The sequence below is a fragment of the Chiloscyllium punctatum genome, chromosome 5, assembly GCF_047496795.1.
Source record: "Chiloscyllium punctatum isolate Juve2018m chromosome 5, sChiPun1.3, whole genome shotgun sequence".
NCBI lineage: Eukaryota > Metazoa > Chordata > Chondrichthyes > Orectolobiformes > Hemiscylliidae > Chiloscyllium > Chiloscyllium punctatum.
This window is the reverse complement of record NC_092743.1, coordinates 97502856-97518751: the sequence shown is the minus strand read 5'-3', so window position 1 is coordinate 97518751 and position 15896 is coordinate 97502856. Positions and strand designations below refer to the sequence as shown.

Sequence of the window (15896 nt, the reverse complement as noted above, 5' to 3'; positions counted from 1 at the left end):
TGGGAGCTGAGTGAAGATGACAGCTGAAATCGAGACCAGAAATTGTTGAAACTTTCAGTGGAATTTCAGTCAGATTCAAATAATCAGGCCCACCAGAATGAATATTATGGCCTGAGACAGAAATGAGGTGAGCATGTTGACAATTTTCTAACAAATTTGAAAAATACAGTTGGAAAATGTAAATTCAAAGACACCAGTGAAGGTCTGCTAGATTAGCTCGTCTGAGGCTCTGCACACCCTGAAGTACAAAAGAAAGTTGACAAGGACTACCTCACAAAATTGCAGGCCGCACATACTACCAGAGGGCATAAAGATGAGGATTCTCATGGAATGCTGAAGAGCCTGGGCAGGACTTGTGTGGTAAATGGAATGGGGAGTATTGTAGAGCAGAGAGACCTGAGGGTTCAGGTGCATTGTTCATTCAGTGTTGCATCACAGGTAGGCATGGTGGTAAAGAAGGCATTTGGAACATCTGTCTACATTGCTCAGATTGTCCAAGCAGCTCGAATTCAATAAAATGAAGAGAAAGGCATAGGGTTAACACAGTGAAACTGCAACACTAGACAGAGAGAAATATGTGCAGGAAGTGAAGATGACCAGAGGAGTCCATTGACAGTAGGAAATGTCTTTCATATCAATCAAATTGGAGAGCTCATGGAAAGCTAAATCCTCTGGAAAATATGAATAGAATAAAATCCCTACAATGTGAAAATAAGCCCTCCGGCCCAACAAGTCCACATCGACCCTCCGAAGAGTAATCCACCCAGACCTATTCCCTGAACCTATTATTCTACATTTTCCCCTAGCTAATGCACCTAATCTGTACATCCCTGAACACTATGGGCATTTTAACATGGCCAGTTCACCCAACCTGCACACCTTTGGATTGTGGGAGGAAACCAGAGCAACTGGTGGAAACCCACATAGACACGGGGTGAATGTGTAAACTCCACACAGACAATCACCCAGGCTGGAATCAAACCCTGGTCCCTGGCACTGTGAGGCAGCAGTGCTAACCACTGAGCCACCGTGTCTCCCATACACAGGGTAAACAAGTGATCATAAACAGCAACAGAGTGAATGAGAAGGGAAAGAGACCAACACATTCATTCCCTGGCCAGTAATGATGAGTTTGAGGAAACAATAGATGTGGGAACCATACAACTGAATGAAATGTCTGGACTTGACATTTGCCAGACAAAAGAAATCTACATGATCATTTGGACCAGGAAGAGGGTAAGCAATCAGCCAGCATAAATCTGAAGCTGAAGTTTGATACCAGAGTACACAATACTATAGGAGAAAGTGAGGACTGCAGATGCTGGGGATCAGAGCTTAAAAATGTGTTGCTGGAAAAGCGCAGCAGGTCAGGCAGCATCAACGGAGAAGGAGAATCGACGTTTCGGGCATAAACCCTTTTTCAGGAAGAAGGGCTTATGCCCGAAACATCGATTCTCCTTCTCCTTTGATGCTGCCTGACCTGCTGCACTTTTCTAGCAACACATTTTTAAGCTACACAATACTATAATCTACTCAGACTGTACTATATGATCTTGCCTGCAATGTTTTAAGAAAATTGATACTCAAGGGAAGGTGCTATAAAACCAAGCAATGTTATGCTAATGGAATACAAGGTAGTTGAGCTTAGAACAATAGAAATCAGTGAGGGATACAAAAGAAAATAGGTTAATGGCATGTTCCACATTACTGAAACAGATGGCCCTGCTATCCAGGAGTTCAACACTTGGAAAAAGCTGGAACTTATTCAGTAGACCATGAAATAAAAGATCTAAGTACAAAGTCCCAAATTAGTAAATTTAGATCTCATGGAATTCAGGGAGAGCTTATCAATTGGAGACAAAATTGGCTTAATGGCAGGTGACATAGGCTGGTAGTGGAGGGCTGTTTATCAGAGTAGAAGCCTGTGACCAGTGGTATACTGCAGGGGTCGGTGCTGGGTCCACTGTTTGTCATTTATGTAAACGATTTGGATGAGAATATAGGTTGGTAAGATTGTGGATGATATGAACATTAGTTTCAAATAAACCTGTTGGACTATAACCTGGTATTGTGTGATTTTTGATGAGAATTGGTGATATAGTAGACAGTGAGGAAGGTTGTTTAAGATTTCACAGGGGTTTTGATCAATTAGGCTAATGCGCTGAGGAATGGCAGATGGAGTTTAGTTTTCATGAATGTGAGGTACTGCATTTTGGTAAGTAGAACAAGGGTGAAACTTACGCAATAAATGGTAGGGCCCTGGGGAGTGTTGTAGAACAGAGAGACCTGGGAGTTCAGGTACATAGTTCATTGAAAGTTGCTTTATGCGTAGACAGAGTGGTAAAAGAGGCATTTGGAATGCTTGCCTTCATTATTCAGACCATTGAGTTTGGGAGTTAGGACACAATGTTGTAGTTGTGGAGGACATTGATGATGCCAGTTTTGGAGTACTGTGTACAGATCTGATCACCCTATAGGAAAGATATTATTAAATTAGAGGAAGTGCAGAAAAGATTTATCAGGATGTTACCAGGACTGGAGGGTTTAAGTTATAAGCAGAGGCTGGATAAGCTGCTACTTTTTTTCACTGGAAAATAGAAAATTGAGGGGTGACCTTTTAAAGGATTATAAAATCGTGAGAGGCATAGATAAAGTGACTAGGAAAGGGTTGGGTAGTTCAAAACTAGAGGGCATCATATTAAGGTGAAAGGAGAGAAATTTAAAAGGGATCTGACAGACATGTATGTGGAATGAGCTCCAGAGGAAGTGGTAGATACAGGTACAGTTACAATGTTTCAGAGACATTTGGATTGCTACATGAATAGAAAAGGTTTAGAAGGAAGTGGTCAAGCTAATTTAGTTTGGGAAACTTGGTTGGCATGGACAAGTTGGAGTGAAAGGTCTGTTTCCATGCCATACAATGTACTACCACTGCAACTGAGTCAAATTAGAGATGCAACCAACAAAGACAAGAAAAGATCCAGGGATGTCCTGATAAGATAAAACAAATTAACCAGCAATATGCCACTATTGGTCTGTTAGACATGGCATATCACTGGAAGGCAGTGTTCTGCTAATTTGTCGCAGAATAACCTTATTCAAACAACACAGACAGAACCTCTCCAGAAGATAAATAAAGGCCCTATGGGAATGAAGAAGTGTTAGATCAGCACTGGATCATCTGTGTGCTGAATACACACCTACAAAGATATTGAAAGAATAGACTTTATATGTAATGTGTGCCAGAAGGATAGAAACATACAGCAGAAATAGAGGGTGATAGCTGCTGAACTATCCCCGACCACAATGTACTGAGGAGGCCACTTTATTCATACACAACCAAGAATGGTATGTCATAGTTGCAGACCAATCAAAGTTCCTTTTATTCAAAATGTTACAGATTTGAGTATTCTAACAACATGTCAGATGTACAAGTGTGTTTGCTGAACAAGGGATTCTTATCAGAACAATATGTGATAATTGGAACCTAGTTCACTCTTGAAGAATTTAAACAACTTGCTGCACTGTATGGGTTCAACATCATCACCTTATCACCAGACCTCTTGAGGACCCTCCCACAAGGTTGAGAGACAAAGACTCAGATCCTGTCTTACTGTTATTCTGATCTCGACCTCTCAAGCCAAGGTTGACATGGAATCACCTGCAGAGCAGTTGAATTGAAGAAAGAGTAAGACAATTATGCCAATCAAGGTACTGTCTTCAAGTGACAAGGATAAAGCAAGGCAAATGCTCACTGATGCATGGGTAGAAGGATACCAAATCCTTGCCTGAGCTGTTTACAAGGATAAACTGTTCATGACAGTTAGCCTTCAATTAATGTTGCTCCCCTTAATGGTAATTTGCTTTTGAAATATTCTTTTCTAGAGACTGGTTTCTTCAATTTACTTTTATATTTCTGGCTTCCCCTTGTATGTAGTGTGTCACCACATCATCCTGCATCAGAGTCTTCTGATGTCAGCACCTGATTGGCAACCCTGTATTTTAACTTACTGGGATTGGGTATAGGAATACCATACAGTGGCATCAAGTTTTTTAAAGTAAAGACTATTGTTATATTATTTGCAAAGAATCTGCAACAAATGTCTATGAGTAAACGTCCTGGGATGTCACTTTCACTGTCGCAGCGCAGTCATATGCCAATTGGCAATGTACCAGTCTCATTCAAGCTGTATGGAGAGCAAGAAGAAATATACCCAATGAAATTCCAGCACTTTTTTGTTACTCAACATATCTAACATTTGGAAACAAGGAGACATAACACAAACCTTACCATTAAATATTTGTTTCACATCATAGGTCAATAAATAGATTTATTAACAATGTAGATGCATAACTAATTATTATTTAATTCACTGTTTTGGAGTGTATCCTTCTCCTGATCAGTGTAGAGCTGTACAATAAAATGGGCAAAGATTTTGACTAACAAAAGCACAAGTCCATTTAGAAAGAATTCAATTTGTAGCTACCATAAAGTGCTGATATACTTTCCTTTAATAAGAGAAAATTATCTTTCAAAATATTAAACAAAATATGCTGAGATTTCTTCATTTATATCTTTTGTGTTGATTAACACACTATGCCACATCTCTAGGCTCTATTTTTCCTCCATTGCTTTCAAAACACCAATATTTCATGGTTTGCCAATGCTGTAAAATAACATTAAAGTAATCTGTGTAATAGCCCAACTTTTTTTTATTATTTACAGCCATCTCCAAAATAAACTCAATGAAAATGTGTTAGTGTTCTATTGATACAGTACTCCCCATGTAATCATTCCGAGTCTTGACTTTTACCCAGAGGAGTTTACTTAAGCATATTACAGAACAATAGGGGTAAGTGTTATTATTTTCAGTGAAGCCATTCATATTTTGGGAAGAATATGCATTAATGATTCTGTTAGAATATTGAGGAAATCTTCACAGCTGAGTTCATACTGTTGCTGCACAATGTGATCAGAGAACTCTTACTTGCTTAGTGAAATGCTGTTTGGCATAAGATTGGAGAATGAAGAATAAAGAATTATGCTCAGCATATTCAATTTACTCTTGATAGGACCTTTGGTCATCTTTGCTGTTATCATATGCTGACATATGTCTGTTTTAATTTATGTGCTCTCATTTCTTTTTATGTACCTTAAGCCTGTTTGGTTTACCTATCATTCTCTGGTGCCTTTTGCCATCTAATCCTTTTATCAGCCAAATTTGCTCCATTGCTTCATTAATGTGTACTTGCCTTAGCAGGCAATTTTCTACAAGAACCGAAAAGACAGAAGGTCAGTGAGAAAATCAACCTATCATGTACTTTCTGTAACATTTTCTTTCATTCTACCCTGAACCCTTCCTAGATACCCTCACCATAAGCACCTGATTACGTTGTATTAGAAATTTCAGCATTAGCAGAGTAATAGCTAGCATTTCTTAACTGTGTTTCTGTTTCTTTATTTGTTACTGCAGCTCAGGAGTCCTGTGGAAGTAACATTGACTCTGAGGAGAAATTTAATGAGTTGACTGCAGCAAATGACCAGAGTGGAATATTCTTCCAGGTGAAGAGTTGTGTTGTCCTGAATACTTGACACTGTGTCATTGCAAATGCCTGCAATTGTTAGCTGAGATTTGTGAAAATACTTTTCACATCCAAAGGTATTTGTGTCTTTGATGAATTTGATATGTTTGACAAGCCCAAATGAGTGTCATTTTGTGAAATTGGCAACACATGCCAATCCTTTTTGTTGAGAATACATCTTCTCAGCTGTAAAACAACTCTGATAAAATTAGTCAAAGGTGGTAGTCAACCTGCCAGCCTTTCAAGTCGGAAGTGTTTTTGCTCATACTGTACTACCGTTTTGTTTCCTCAAGCAAGTTTTCTGTAATGGCTTAGATTAAGCAAAAGAGACAGAGCACTCAGTGTTAAAATAATGATTTTCTAAGGTGGGTCTCATAAACAAGCAACCTTCATTTCCCTCTGTCTTTTATCTGCCAAGTTTCTGCTCTTCAACTTTCTTTAGGATGTTATGCCTTTGTACACTTAGTTCCTGTGGTTATTCAGTAACACATCAAAATGCCCATTTCTCACATTTGATGGACAATGGATTTGGCAGGCTTTCAAATCATCATTTTATTTCAACTAACCTCAATCCTATTTTTAACTGAACTTCAATTTTAACACACGATCAGCCAAATTCAATTTTATTTTGTAGCTGGAAACCTTGTAGTCCTTTATTAAATTTGCAGATTAAGTTTTCATGATGTTTTTGGACCCTGAATTGCCAGTGTAACCTGAGACCTGAACAGGAAGTGGTGATACTAGGATAAATCTACTGGGAACAGCAACTGGTTCATGGGCTGTAGGTGTCAATGGCTAGGCTAGCATTTATAACCTATCACTAAATGTCCAGAGGGCAGTTAAAAGTCAATTGTTTGCTGAGGGTCTGAATTCATGTTCTGACCAGAGCGAGTAAGGATAGCAGATTTGTTCTGGAAACATTAGTGAACCAAATAGATCATAATGACAATCAGTAATGGTTATATAGTTGCCATTTGGCTAACTGTTTATTCCAGATTTTTAGTGAATTCAAAATTTCACCATCTGCCACATTGGGATTTGAACCCATATCCCCAGAATATTAATCTCAGGTCCACTTACATTACCATTATGCCAATACCTCTTCCCACCCCTTCTTTGCAGGCTAGGATGTTTATCAGTGCTCCTTCAGTCTCTATAAGGAGATCCTGAATCTTCCTTTCCCAGACTTTCCCTGCCATGGGGCTTTTGATGGACTTAGCCTGAGGCTCCATCTACACAATCCACTGCTCCCCATTTGCTAATCAGCATGGTTAATGCTGCTGGATTCAGAAGGAAGTCTCATCTTGCCAATATAAATGAGGTTCAATATCAAGACTATCTGGTTATTAACGCATGTTCTTGCATTAACCTCACCTCCCCTATACCAATTCCACCGGAGGTAGAAAGTAAGGCTTTCCTTTTAAGTTAATATTAATCTTCCTCTGTTTATTTCAAGTTAAATTTCTCTTCAGTTGAACATACATAAGTGTAAGAATTATTGTTCAATGCATCACTCAATTAGAGTCTGCATGACAACTTGAATTGACAAGTGCTGTAGCCGAATTTCTCTGAATATGTGGTATTTAGCTAAACTTGATAATCCAATTAATCAATTTAGACAATTCAGATTCAGATTTGCTTTTAGTGATAAATATTGCAAGACTAGGTGATTTAAAATTGACCACTAGCTAATCAAAATTGTTCATTGATGTGAAATGGGAATGGTGATTATCCTTGCAAAGCTCATGAGGCATTTGGACAGACACATGAACATAGAGGAATTAGAGGGATATAGATCATGGGCAGGCAGGTTAATGCAGTTTAGAATGGCATCATGGTTGGCACAGACATGGTGGGCTGAAGGACCTGTTCCTGTGGTGGACAGTTCTATATTCTATCTAATTCCCCAATCCAAGCCAAATTCTACACTGTGAGTGCAGCTGTGCAAAGTTGGTGAAATTTAGTGTTCATTTCACATAACGTTGGTTGAATATTTAGGGCAGCTTGTTACTTCATATATGTCTTTTTACTCATTCTGTTAATATAATGATGAACAAGCAGTAGAGTTTGTGTGGACTTCCAATTACTTGGATGCTTTTTAAAACAACATTGAAAAGTATGTATCTTTTATTCTGTGAGGTATTAAGAATACCCTTATAGCATAGGTGAAAACGCCACAAAAGGGAGATTAAAAATGTTATATGGTTATTTTCCCAAGTGCTTAATTTGATCAGGTAGCTGCTTGAAATTTGCCCTTCAACATGCCTATGGTTTTCTTCATTGAAGATGTTGATGTTGTATCAACAATTTTTGGCAGATTGATGTTTTTTTTTGTTTTCAGGCTATTCCTCATAATCGGCTTGAATTCCATACCGAAGCTAAGTGTCAGAGTCCTGTTGAGAAAGACAGATTTCCACAGGTGCTCCCATACCTGGAGGACCAGGATCAATACCGATTCTCTGTCTTGTGAGTGTTACTTCCAAACTTGCCATTGATAAAAACAAACTGCACTTTAAAATGTGTGCTTCTTCTCCACAGACATTCTTTCAGTACTTTTACCTAAGTTATCCTTTTGGCACGTGCAATTAAGTTTAATAGGCTTCCTTTTTATCTGGTTAGGAAGCTCAAAGCTGGGGATTAAACTGCCTGTTCTTTGACTGACTCAAAGATCAGTGTTAAAAAAATCATCTTAATTAGATTAGCTTAATTCAAGAGTGAAAAAGTTAAAGGGCTATTGTCAAAAAGAAAGCATTTCTGACCTTTAAATCCTGAATGTATGAAGAAAAATGGTTACGTACTTGCCTTAACAATGTGCAAACCAGGCTGAATTTGGAAAAGTAAAGGATTTGGATTGTTATTTTTGTTATTTTCAGTTCCAATATCTTCATTTAATACACCTCCTCATATTAAGTATTTAAATTAAGTGTTAGAATCTGTCTAATATTGCTTGGAACTGTGAAATCTTGAAAATGTTCAGTAGCTGTTTATTGTGTTACCTTTCTGTGAAGAATTTCAGTAGAAGCAGAAATACGTGCTCAAGCAACAGAATCCTTTTGTAATGTGTAATATTGGAGCCAGCTCATATTTATTGCAGATGCCAGATTTCATACCTACCGATGTCTTTGGGTGTTGATATAACTCAACAAGATCTTCATTACTGGGAAGTAGAAGCTTCAAAAAAATAATGTTGCGAGACTTAACGGGCTGAACCTTAGATTTTTTTCCTGCTGTGTCAGTTCCAGTAAGTTCTTTTGGAGGCTTTTTTACCATGCAGCCTAGCGAAATCTCTCTTGCTGTATCTTACCTCATTTGCCTCATTAACGACCTGACCTGCCCCAGTAGTGCCCTCTCACTTCCGATTCTAGCTCCATCTTATCTCTAAAACATGCCCTGGATAATTCATCACTCACCGACTTCTGCCAAAAGACCTGTATCATTTTTAAAAACCACCATATTACCTGGATAAGCGTTGGCAATCCAACATTGCCCCTCACCATCAATATAGTGGACAGCAAACTGAAAGCCGTGTTACTCACATCACTGAGCTAATATGGCTGACATTCCCTGACACATACAACCCCATTCTCTCACTTCAATCACTGTTTAACCAGCAGGCTCCTCAGTTTCCACGTCCTACTTCCAGATCATCTTCACATCCCTGCGTCACAATGACTCACTCCCTAATGCTGACTGGAGACCTGCAGTTTGTTATTGTCCACTAGGGAAATATCACATAGAGGCAAAGAATCAGACAATCCGAAATATGCACTTTCATTTACAGCCAGCAAAAGTGAACACAAACAAATGCATAGATGCAGCAGTCATTCCAGGAAGAAGCTAGTCACACAATGTTCAAAACAGCTGTCACCGTCACCATCACAGGGAAAAGATGGCTCCCCAACTCCTGCAGACCTCATGTCTTGATCCACCATCTGACGTTGTTCTGTCAGAGTATCCTGGGACATATAGAGCCCACATCGACACTGCACTTCACTCATCCTCAGGAAATGTGTCCAAGGTGAAAATCTCAGGACCTCTGACACATCCCGATGGGCCCTTCTGGCCTCATTCTCTCCCTGAGCTGGGTGCTCCTCATCCTCTGCAGGGCCTACAGTTGTTCCTGGAATTATGTCAGCCCTTGCCCTCCTTCATCTGCTTTTGCCTTCTGAGGAAAGCAGCCACAGTGACCACCATCCCACCAGTGATTGGGCACGTGACTCTTGCTGGAAATGAACTCTGTTTGAAACATAAGAAGCAAGACAAGTTCTTGGTTCTCATCCAGACATTGATTGATTGCCCTGCATACACGCCTCTAAACATTGAGACGTTCAACAAGCCAATTCCCATTTCCCATTCCAGACCCACATCAAACATTCCACTAATCAAGGCATTCAGGAGAGCCCATCGTGATTCTTATATGACAGCTGATGAAATTATTGTCTTTGCCTCCCACAGCAGACTTGGAGTTTTCACAAAGTATGGTCGGTTTTGGCAAGCATTCCTCTAGATGTGACTGACCAGATTCCTGACTATCTTCTTTACAGCTACCTGAATGACAATGTATGAATCCTCTTGACTACTTGTAATGACTCTAAGGGACTGACCATTGCCTACTACATAGATTGTAATCAGACATATCTCCAGATTATGGGCAGTCCAAATGACTAACTGACCATGGTTCAAGCTCCTGGATAGCATGTGGACTGTGTTTCTGACCGACACTACCAAGACTTTATGGCTGATATTCTAAGTCCATGCGGCTGACAGTTGCTGCCCCATGTCTGGACTGAGGACCAACTCCCAAACTTTCAGACCTGGCCATTTGATTGAATAAACATGCAGTATGTTAGCTGTGCAGGCAGCTGGCACATGCTATCGCTGTTCGATTGATGTCCCGATGTGGCCCATACAACAAGCTCTGTGCCCCACCTACCTACAGTAGACACTATCTGAGTGAGGAATCAGAGAGCAAATGAGCACCTCTGTGATACAGCCAGGTCCAGACTGTGAGCTGGGGAATCTGTCCCTGCACACAAAATGTCCTTGCAGCAGCCTTTCAATAATGGTTTCTGGTGCTTCCTAAGCATCCTTTAAGTCTATCAGAGAAGTGTTGTGAGGATCCTAAGGGGTTGTCAAATGTCGATGCTGGTGTCTATGGACAGGGGTGCATGCGACTGGTGCCAAGGGCTCATGCTTTGAGATGCTGCTTGTTGCTGAGCAACATGGATATGCTCCTCACAGCCAGCGGTGAGCTGAAGTCACCAGGGATTCGCTCTGACTGTATTCTCAGTGTCTAGTTTGCTCGCGGCGGATGGTAGGATGGGAAGCTGCATATTAATAAGGCAAGACAGGCAGTTAATCAGATGTCTAACAAGGAATAATCCCCTTAATACGCAACTCACTGCTGCCTAGCGACAATCTTGCCTCGGCGACCAGAGTTCGCTGAAAAGATGCAGCGAGTTGTCCCTGACATTGAAGTAAGCCTCGGTGGATGTCTGGTGTGGCTCTGCCACATTTCCCACCGTAGCCCACATTATTTAGGCCCCTGTATGATTCTGCCCGTTGTCTTCATTGCATTGACATTGGGGCCCACTGTCTGTCTCTGAGAGTGTGATGTCTTTTTTACTTCAGGCAGTGGGCTCTGTTTAAAATATAATTTACACTTCCCTGGTGCACACAGGATCCCAGTTGGCATGCTATAACAAGTAGTAGGAGTGTGCCTTGTCCAGTCTCTGACCGGTTTTACTGCTGACGGAGCCAGAGAACTCCTCCAGGCAAATTTCCAAATTGTTTTTGTGGGTCTCAGTAGAACAAGGGGGTTCCACAGACCTCTCAGACACAGTCTGAGTTGCTAATGCCGTGGATGTCATTGTGATTTGGTTCTCTGACACCCCACCCCCCTGCAGCTCCTGATCACCCTTGGCCTTTGATGATTGTCAGTCTCTGGGACTTCAGCATCAAGCAAGCTACATCGGAATGACATTTTAGAGAAATGCAGGACGCTATTCACTGGTTAGTCTATAGCTGATGTAGTGTATACACGTCCACTTTTTTAGATCATTGTAGAGAGGGACGATCACCCTGGAGGAGGGCACAGAAGAGATTGACAAGAATGTTGTCAGGAATAGAAAATTTTAACTGTTAAGAAGTCAGGAGAGGTCTGGCTAGAAAGGGCCTCATCCCTCAGCAAAGAGATCAGTAACTAGGCAGGTGTAAATATATAGTAAATAGTAGAAGAATTATTGTGCAGTTAAGCAGAAATCTGGTCACCAAAAGAATAGCTGGGGTCCAGAGTTCATTGCCTGAAATTTCATTTTGAAATACTGGAAATTGGGTTTAGATTGAAAGGCTTTTGGCGAACACAATTGTCTCCTGTCATGTCTTTACTTCTTCAGTCGAAAGACTGGGAATTAAGGTCTCATTCCAGAGACATGTATGAAATAGCTAGACCAAGGGAGTGTTGCATTGTTGGAGGCACCACCTTTTACATGACCTGTTAAACTCAGACCTCTCTTCTTCCTCAGGTAGATATAAATAATTCCAGAAATAGATCAAGCAAGTGTCCTACCAATGTATAACTCATGCCTGTGATTAGACTTTCTGTTTATCGTCACGGTGTGGTTTGTGGGTGGTTGCTGTATAGAAAGTGGCTGCTATATTACAATTGTGTCGACACCTCAAAATTACTTCATTGACTGTGACATGCTTTGGGATGTACAGAGCTCACAAAAGATGCAGTAAAAATGCAAATTTCTTTCTTCCTTTCATTTTTTTTTTCTTGGCTTTACTCAATCTTATTTACACGTTTCCTGCATCGCTGCTGGTTCAGTTTTTCAAAGCAAACCGAGCATCTTACACACAACGGCGAAGACTTTAGGGAAATCCTGTACATCGCAAAAACAAAGCATGGTTACATTTATATTGTTATGTGTCATACTTTGTGTAATGCTATAGAATAGTGTCCCCATCAAATAAGTTTTCTGGATTAATGAGACTAAGGTTTACCTTGGGCAACTGTATTTTCTCATAACATTTAAGTGATATTTACACACGAAGCTGAAAAATTACTATGCCGTAAGGGCAACTTATTGACTAATATCATACTCGCTGAATTTTTTCTTTCTGTTACATCTAAATCTTAGTACAGCAATTGGTTAAAGACACTAGATATATGCAATCATTGAAAATATGCATATACGCACCTGTATTTTGAAAGTTCAAGATTTTACTTGTACAATTCATACCAATTCCATAAAGTTACAGAAGTTCATTAATACCACAACGTGGAGAGATTTGAACGTATTAGGATTAAAATGCTATTAGCATTCCTTTGAAATCCAAGTATGTTATATATCACCAATAGTTTAATGATGTGAAACACTGGTCAGCTTTAATCTCTGCTGCCCAGTTAGGTGGTCGTGGATTGTTAATTGTACCCAGAAATGTGTGGGCAAAAAAAATGATGAGGAGAATGGTCTCAGGCCATGAATATGACTTTTAACACAGCTGTGGGCTCTAAAGCTTACCCTGTGTACTGTAGTCACTCAAATTCTTAAAGGAAATAAAGCCTGTCAGTTTGAACATTTTTCTGCATTATACCAGGATCTTGGAATGAGTTGTGGCAGCACAGTGATCATTAAAGATTTTGGCTTCCTGAACAGAATTATATTGTTAGATACATATGGTTCCCACACCCGATAACTAGGGGTCTGTTATCCAGTCATAAAGAGGTGAGCATTCAGACGTGAAGAATAATTTAGTCATTGAAATTGTAGTCTGGACTGAATCACATGGATTCACAGCAAGTTGAGTCAATATTTAGTGAAACCTGATTTTATACACTATAAAGCCATGCTGTCATAAGTGTCTGTGAATTTTGAAGAGCTGACATGTGTTTAGTTTATAAAAGAGTGCAGGTAATGCTTGATGTTCTAACTCTTAGCACAGAGATTATCCCTCAGCATTTCACTGCGGCCTTTTATGATCATCTGCCAGAATGGTCCCATTTTCCTGGGTCACTTTGTGCCTTTTTCCATGTGAACAAGACTATTAAACTTAAGAGAGACAGGACTAGGTGGTAGGACCCCTAAATGTGAATGTTCTGCTGCTTTGCCTTCATTTCAAATCCACCCCTGCAATCCTGTAAGATCTCCACATAGTTCCAACACTGCTGTCCTGTGTCCCAACATTGGCAGCCAAGCTTTCAATAATCTCAGCTCTGGAATTCCCTCTCCAAACCTCACTCCTTCACCTCTCTCAGAAGGCATTTGGTATGCTTTCCTTTATTGGTCAGAGTATTGAGTACAGGAGTTGGGAGGTCATGTTGCGACTGTACAGGACATTGGTTAGGCCACTGTTGGAATATTGCATACAATTTTATCGGAAAGATGTTGTGAAACTTAAAAGGGTTCAGAAAGGATTTACAAGGATGTTGCCAGGGTTGGAGGATCTGAGCTGTCGGGAGAGGCTGAACAGGCTGGGGCTGTTTTCCCTGGAGCGTCGGAGGCTGAGGGGTGACCTTATAGAGGTTTGCAGAATTATGAGGGGCATGGATAGGATAAATAGACAAAGTCTTTTCCCTGGGGTCGGGGAGTCCAGAACTAGAGGGCATGGGTTTAGGGTGAGAGGGGAAAATATAAAAGAGACCTAAGGGGCAACATTTTCACGCAGAGAGTGGTACGTGTATGGAATGAGCTGCCAGAGGATGTGGTGGAGGCTGGTACAATTGCAACATTTAAGAGACATTTGGCTGGATGTATGAATAGGAAGGGTTTGGAGCGATATGGGCCGGGTGCTGGCAGGTGGGACTAGATTGGGTTGGGATATCTGGTCGGCATTGATGGGTTGGACCGAAGGGTCTGTTTCAATGCTGTACATCTCTATGACTCTATGATTCTATGACCTATGTTTTAAACCAGACCTTTGGTCACCTGCCCTGATGCGGTGCTGGTACCGTCTATGTCAGGATTTTCACCACATCTGCCACACTTCTGATTTCTCCAGTAGCCCTCAAAGGTGGTTCAATTGGACAGTGGTCTCGTTGGTGGCTTGTCCATTGGCAAATGCTGTCAAACTGCTGTTCCGAGTCCTGTTGCTGTGGCACTGCAGGATCGGTTCATGTTTTTGGTCCCAACAGCAAGACCCCTGAATAACTTAGAAAGCCCAGCCCATAGTGTCTGTGTCTACTCAGGAATACTGAATAACTAACAGTTAAATAAAATGAAGAGTATGCAGTTTGGCATCACTGTTGCATTACAATTCCCCTTTAGCAAAACTATTCTGTTGTGTTACTATCTTCTATGTGTACCCTAACAATACATTGTGAAAATTGCTGATCCCATTGAGAAAATCTTTAGAAATCAGTACCATTTTGAAGATTTTGCTTTTAAAGGTATTTGAATTGCAAATTAAACACCAGATTTTTCTACGTGTCGAATAATATGTACAAATATCAATGTTTGCTGTCACTCAGTACGTGTCAGAAACATACTTGTGCTGCAGTGCATCGTGTTGTTAAAACATCTGTGCTGAAGTCCCATTTCATTTACCTGCTGTAAAAATGACCTTATTGTCTTGTGGATGTCATCATGACTGATGGAAAGACTACACTCATGAATATTATTTAGGCCTTGATTACAGATATAAGATAATTTAAATTAGCTCAATCAATAATAAAATATGGAGGACGCAAAAGTAGAAATAGCTGAAGAAACTCAGCATTCCGGCAGCATTTCTGATTCCTGACGAAGGGCTCCTGCCCGAAATGTTGATTTTCCTGCTCCTCGGATGCTGCTTGACCTGCTGTGCATCTCCAGCACCACACTAATCTTGACTCTGTGGAGAGAAAGCAGAGTGCATGTTTTGGGTCCAGAACTCAAAACTCAGAAGCTGTTCTGACGAAGGGTCACTGGACCCAAAACGTCAACTCTGCCTTCTCTACACAGAGATTGCCAGCCTACTGAGTTTCTCCAGCAATTTCTGTTTGTCTTTCAGATTTCCAGCATCTGCATTTCTTTGTTTTGTTTTAAAAGATGATCAGAAGTCATTTGTCAGTAATTGTTTGAAGAGCAGCATCATTCCAAAGAAATCTTGGTGCTAACTTCAAAGCACAACATAGACGCTCACTTATTTGTTTGCACTTTAAAACCAGATATAAAATGTGATTTGGAGGTGCCGGTGTTGGACTGTGGATTTAAAATACATAGCAGTGTATGGGACCAATTCCAGCTGCTTCATAAACTTGAGTTTAAAATGTAACAGCCTTTTCGGCACCATCAGACTAATGTGAGAGATGTTTGCTTAAAGGCTGTTTC

The 15896-nt window shown here is 40.4% G+C and overlaps 1 protein-coding gene across 1 annotated transcript in view; it reads left to right on the top strand.

Moving 5' to 3' along the window:
* Positions 1-15896, top strand: part of ofcc1 (orofacial cleft 1 candidate 1) — a 306357-nt gene that overhangs the window by 161498 nt on the left and 128963 nt on the right. Inside the window, exons 14-15 of the mRNA XM_072570820.1 lie at positions 5475-5563; positions 7925-8049. Of these exons, the coding sequence (XP_072426921.1) occupies positions 5475-5563; positions 7925-8049 (214 nt within the window). The remainder of the gene's footprint in view (positions 1-5474; positions 5564-7924; positions 8050-15896) is intronic.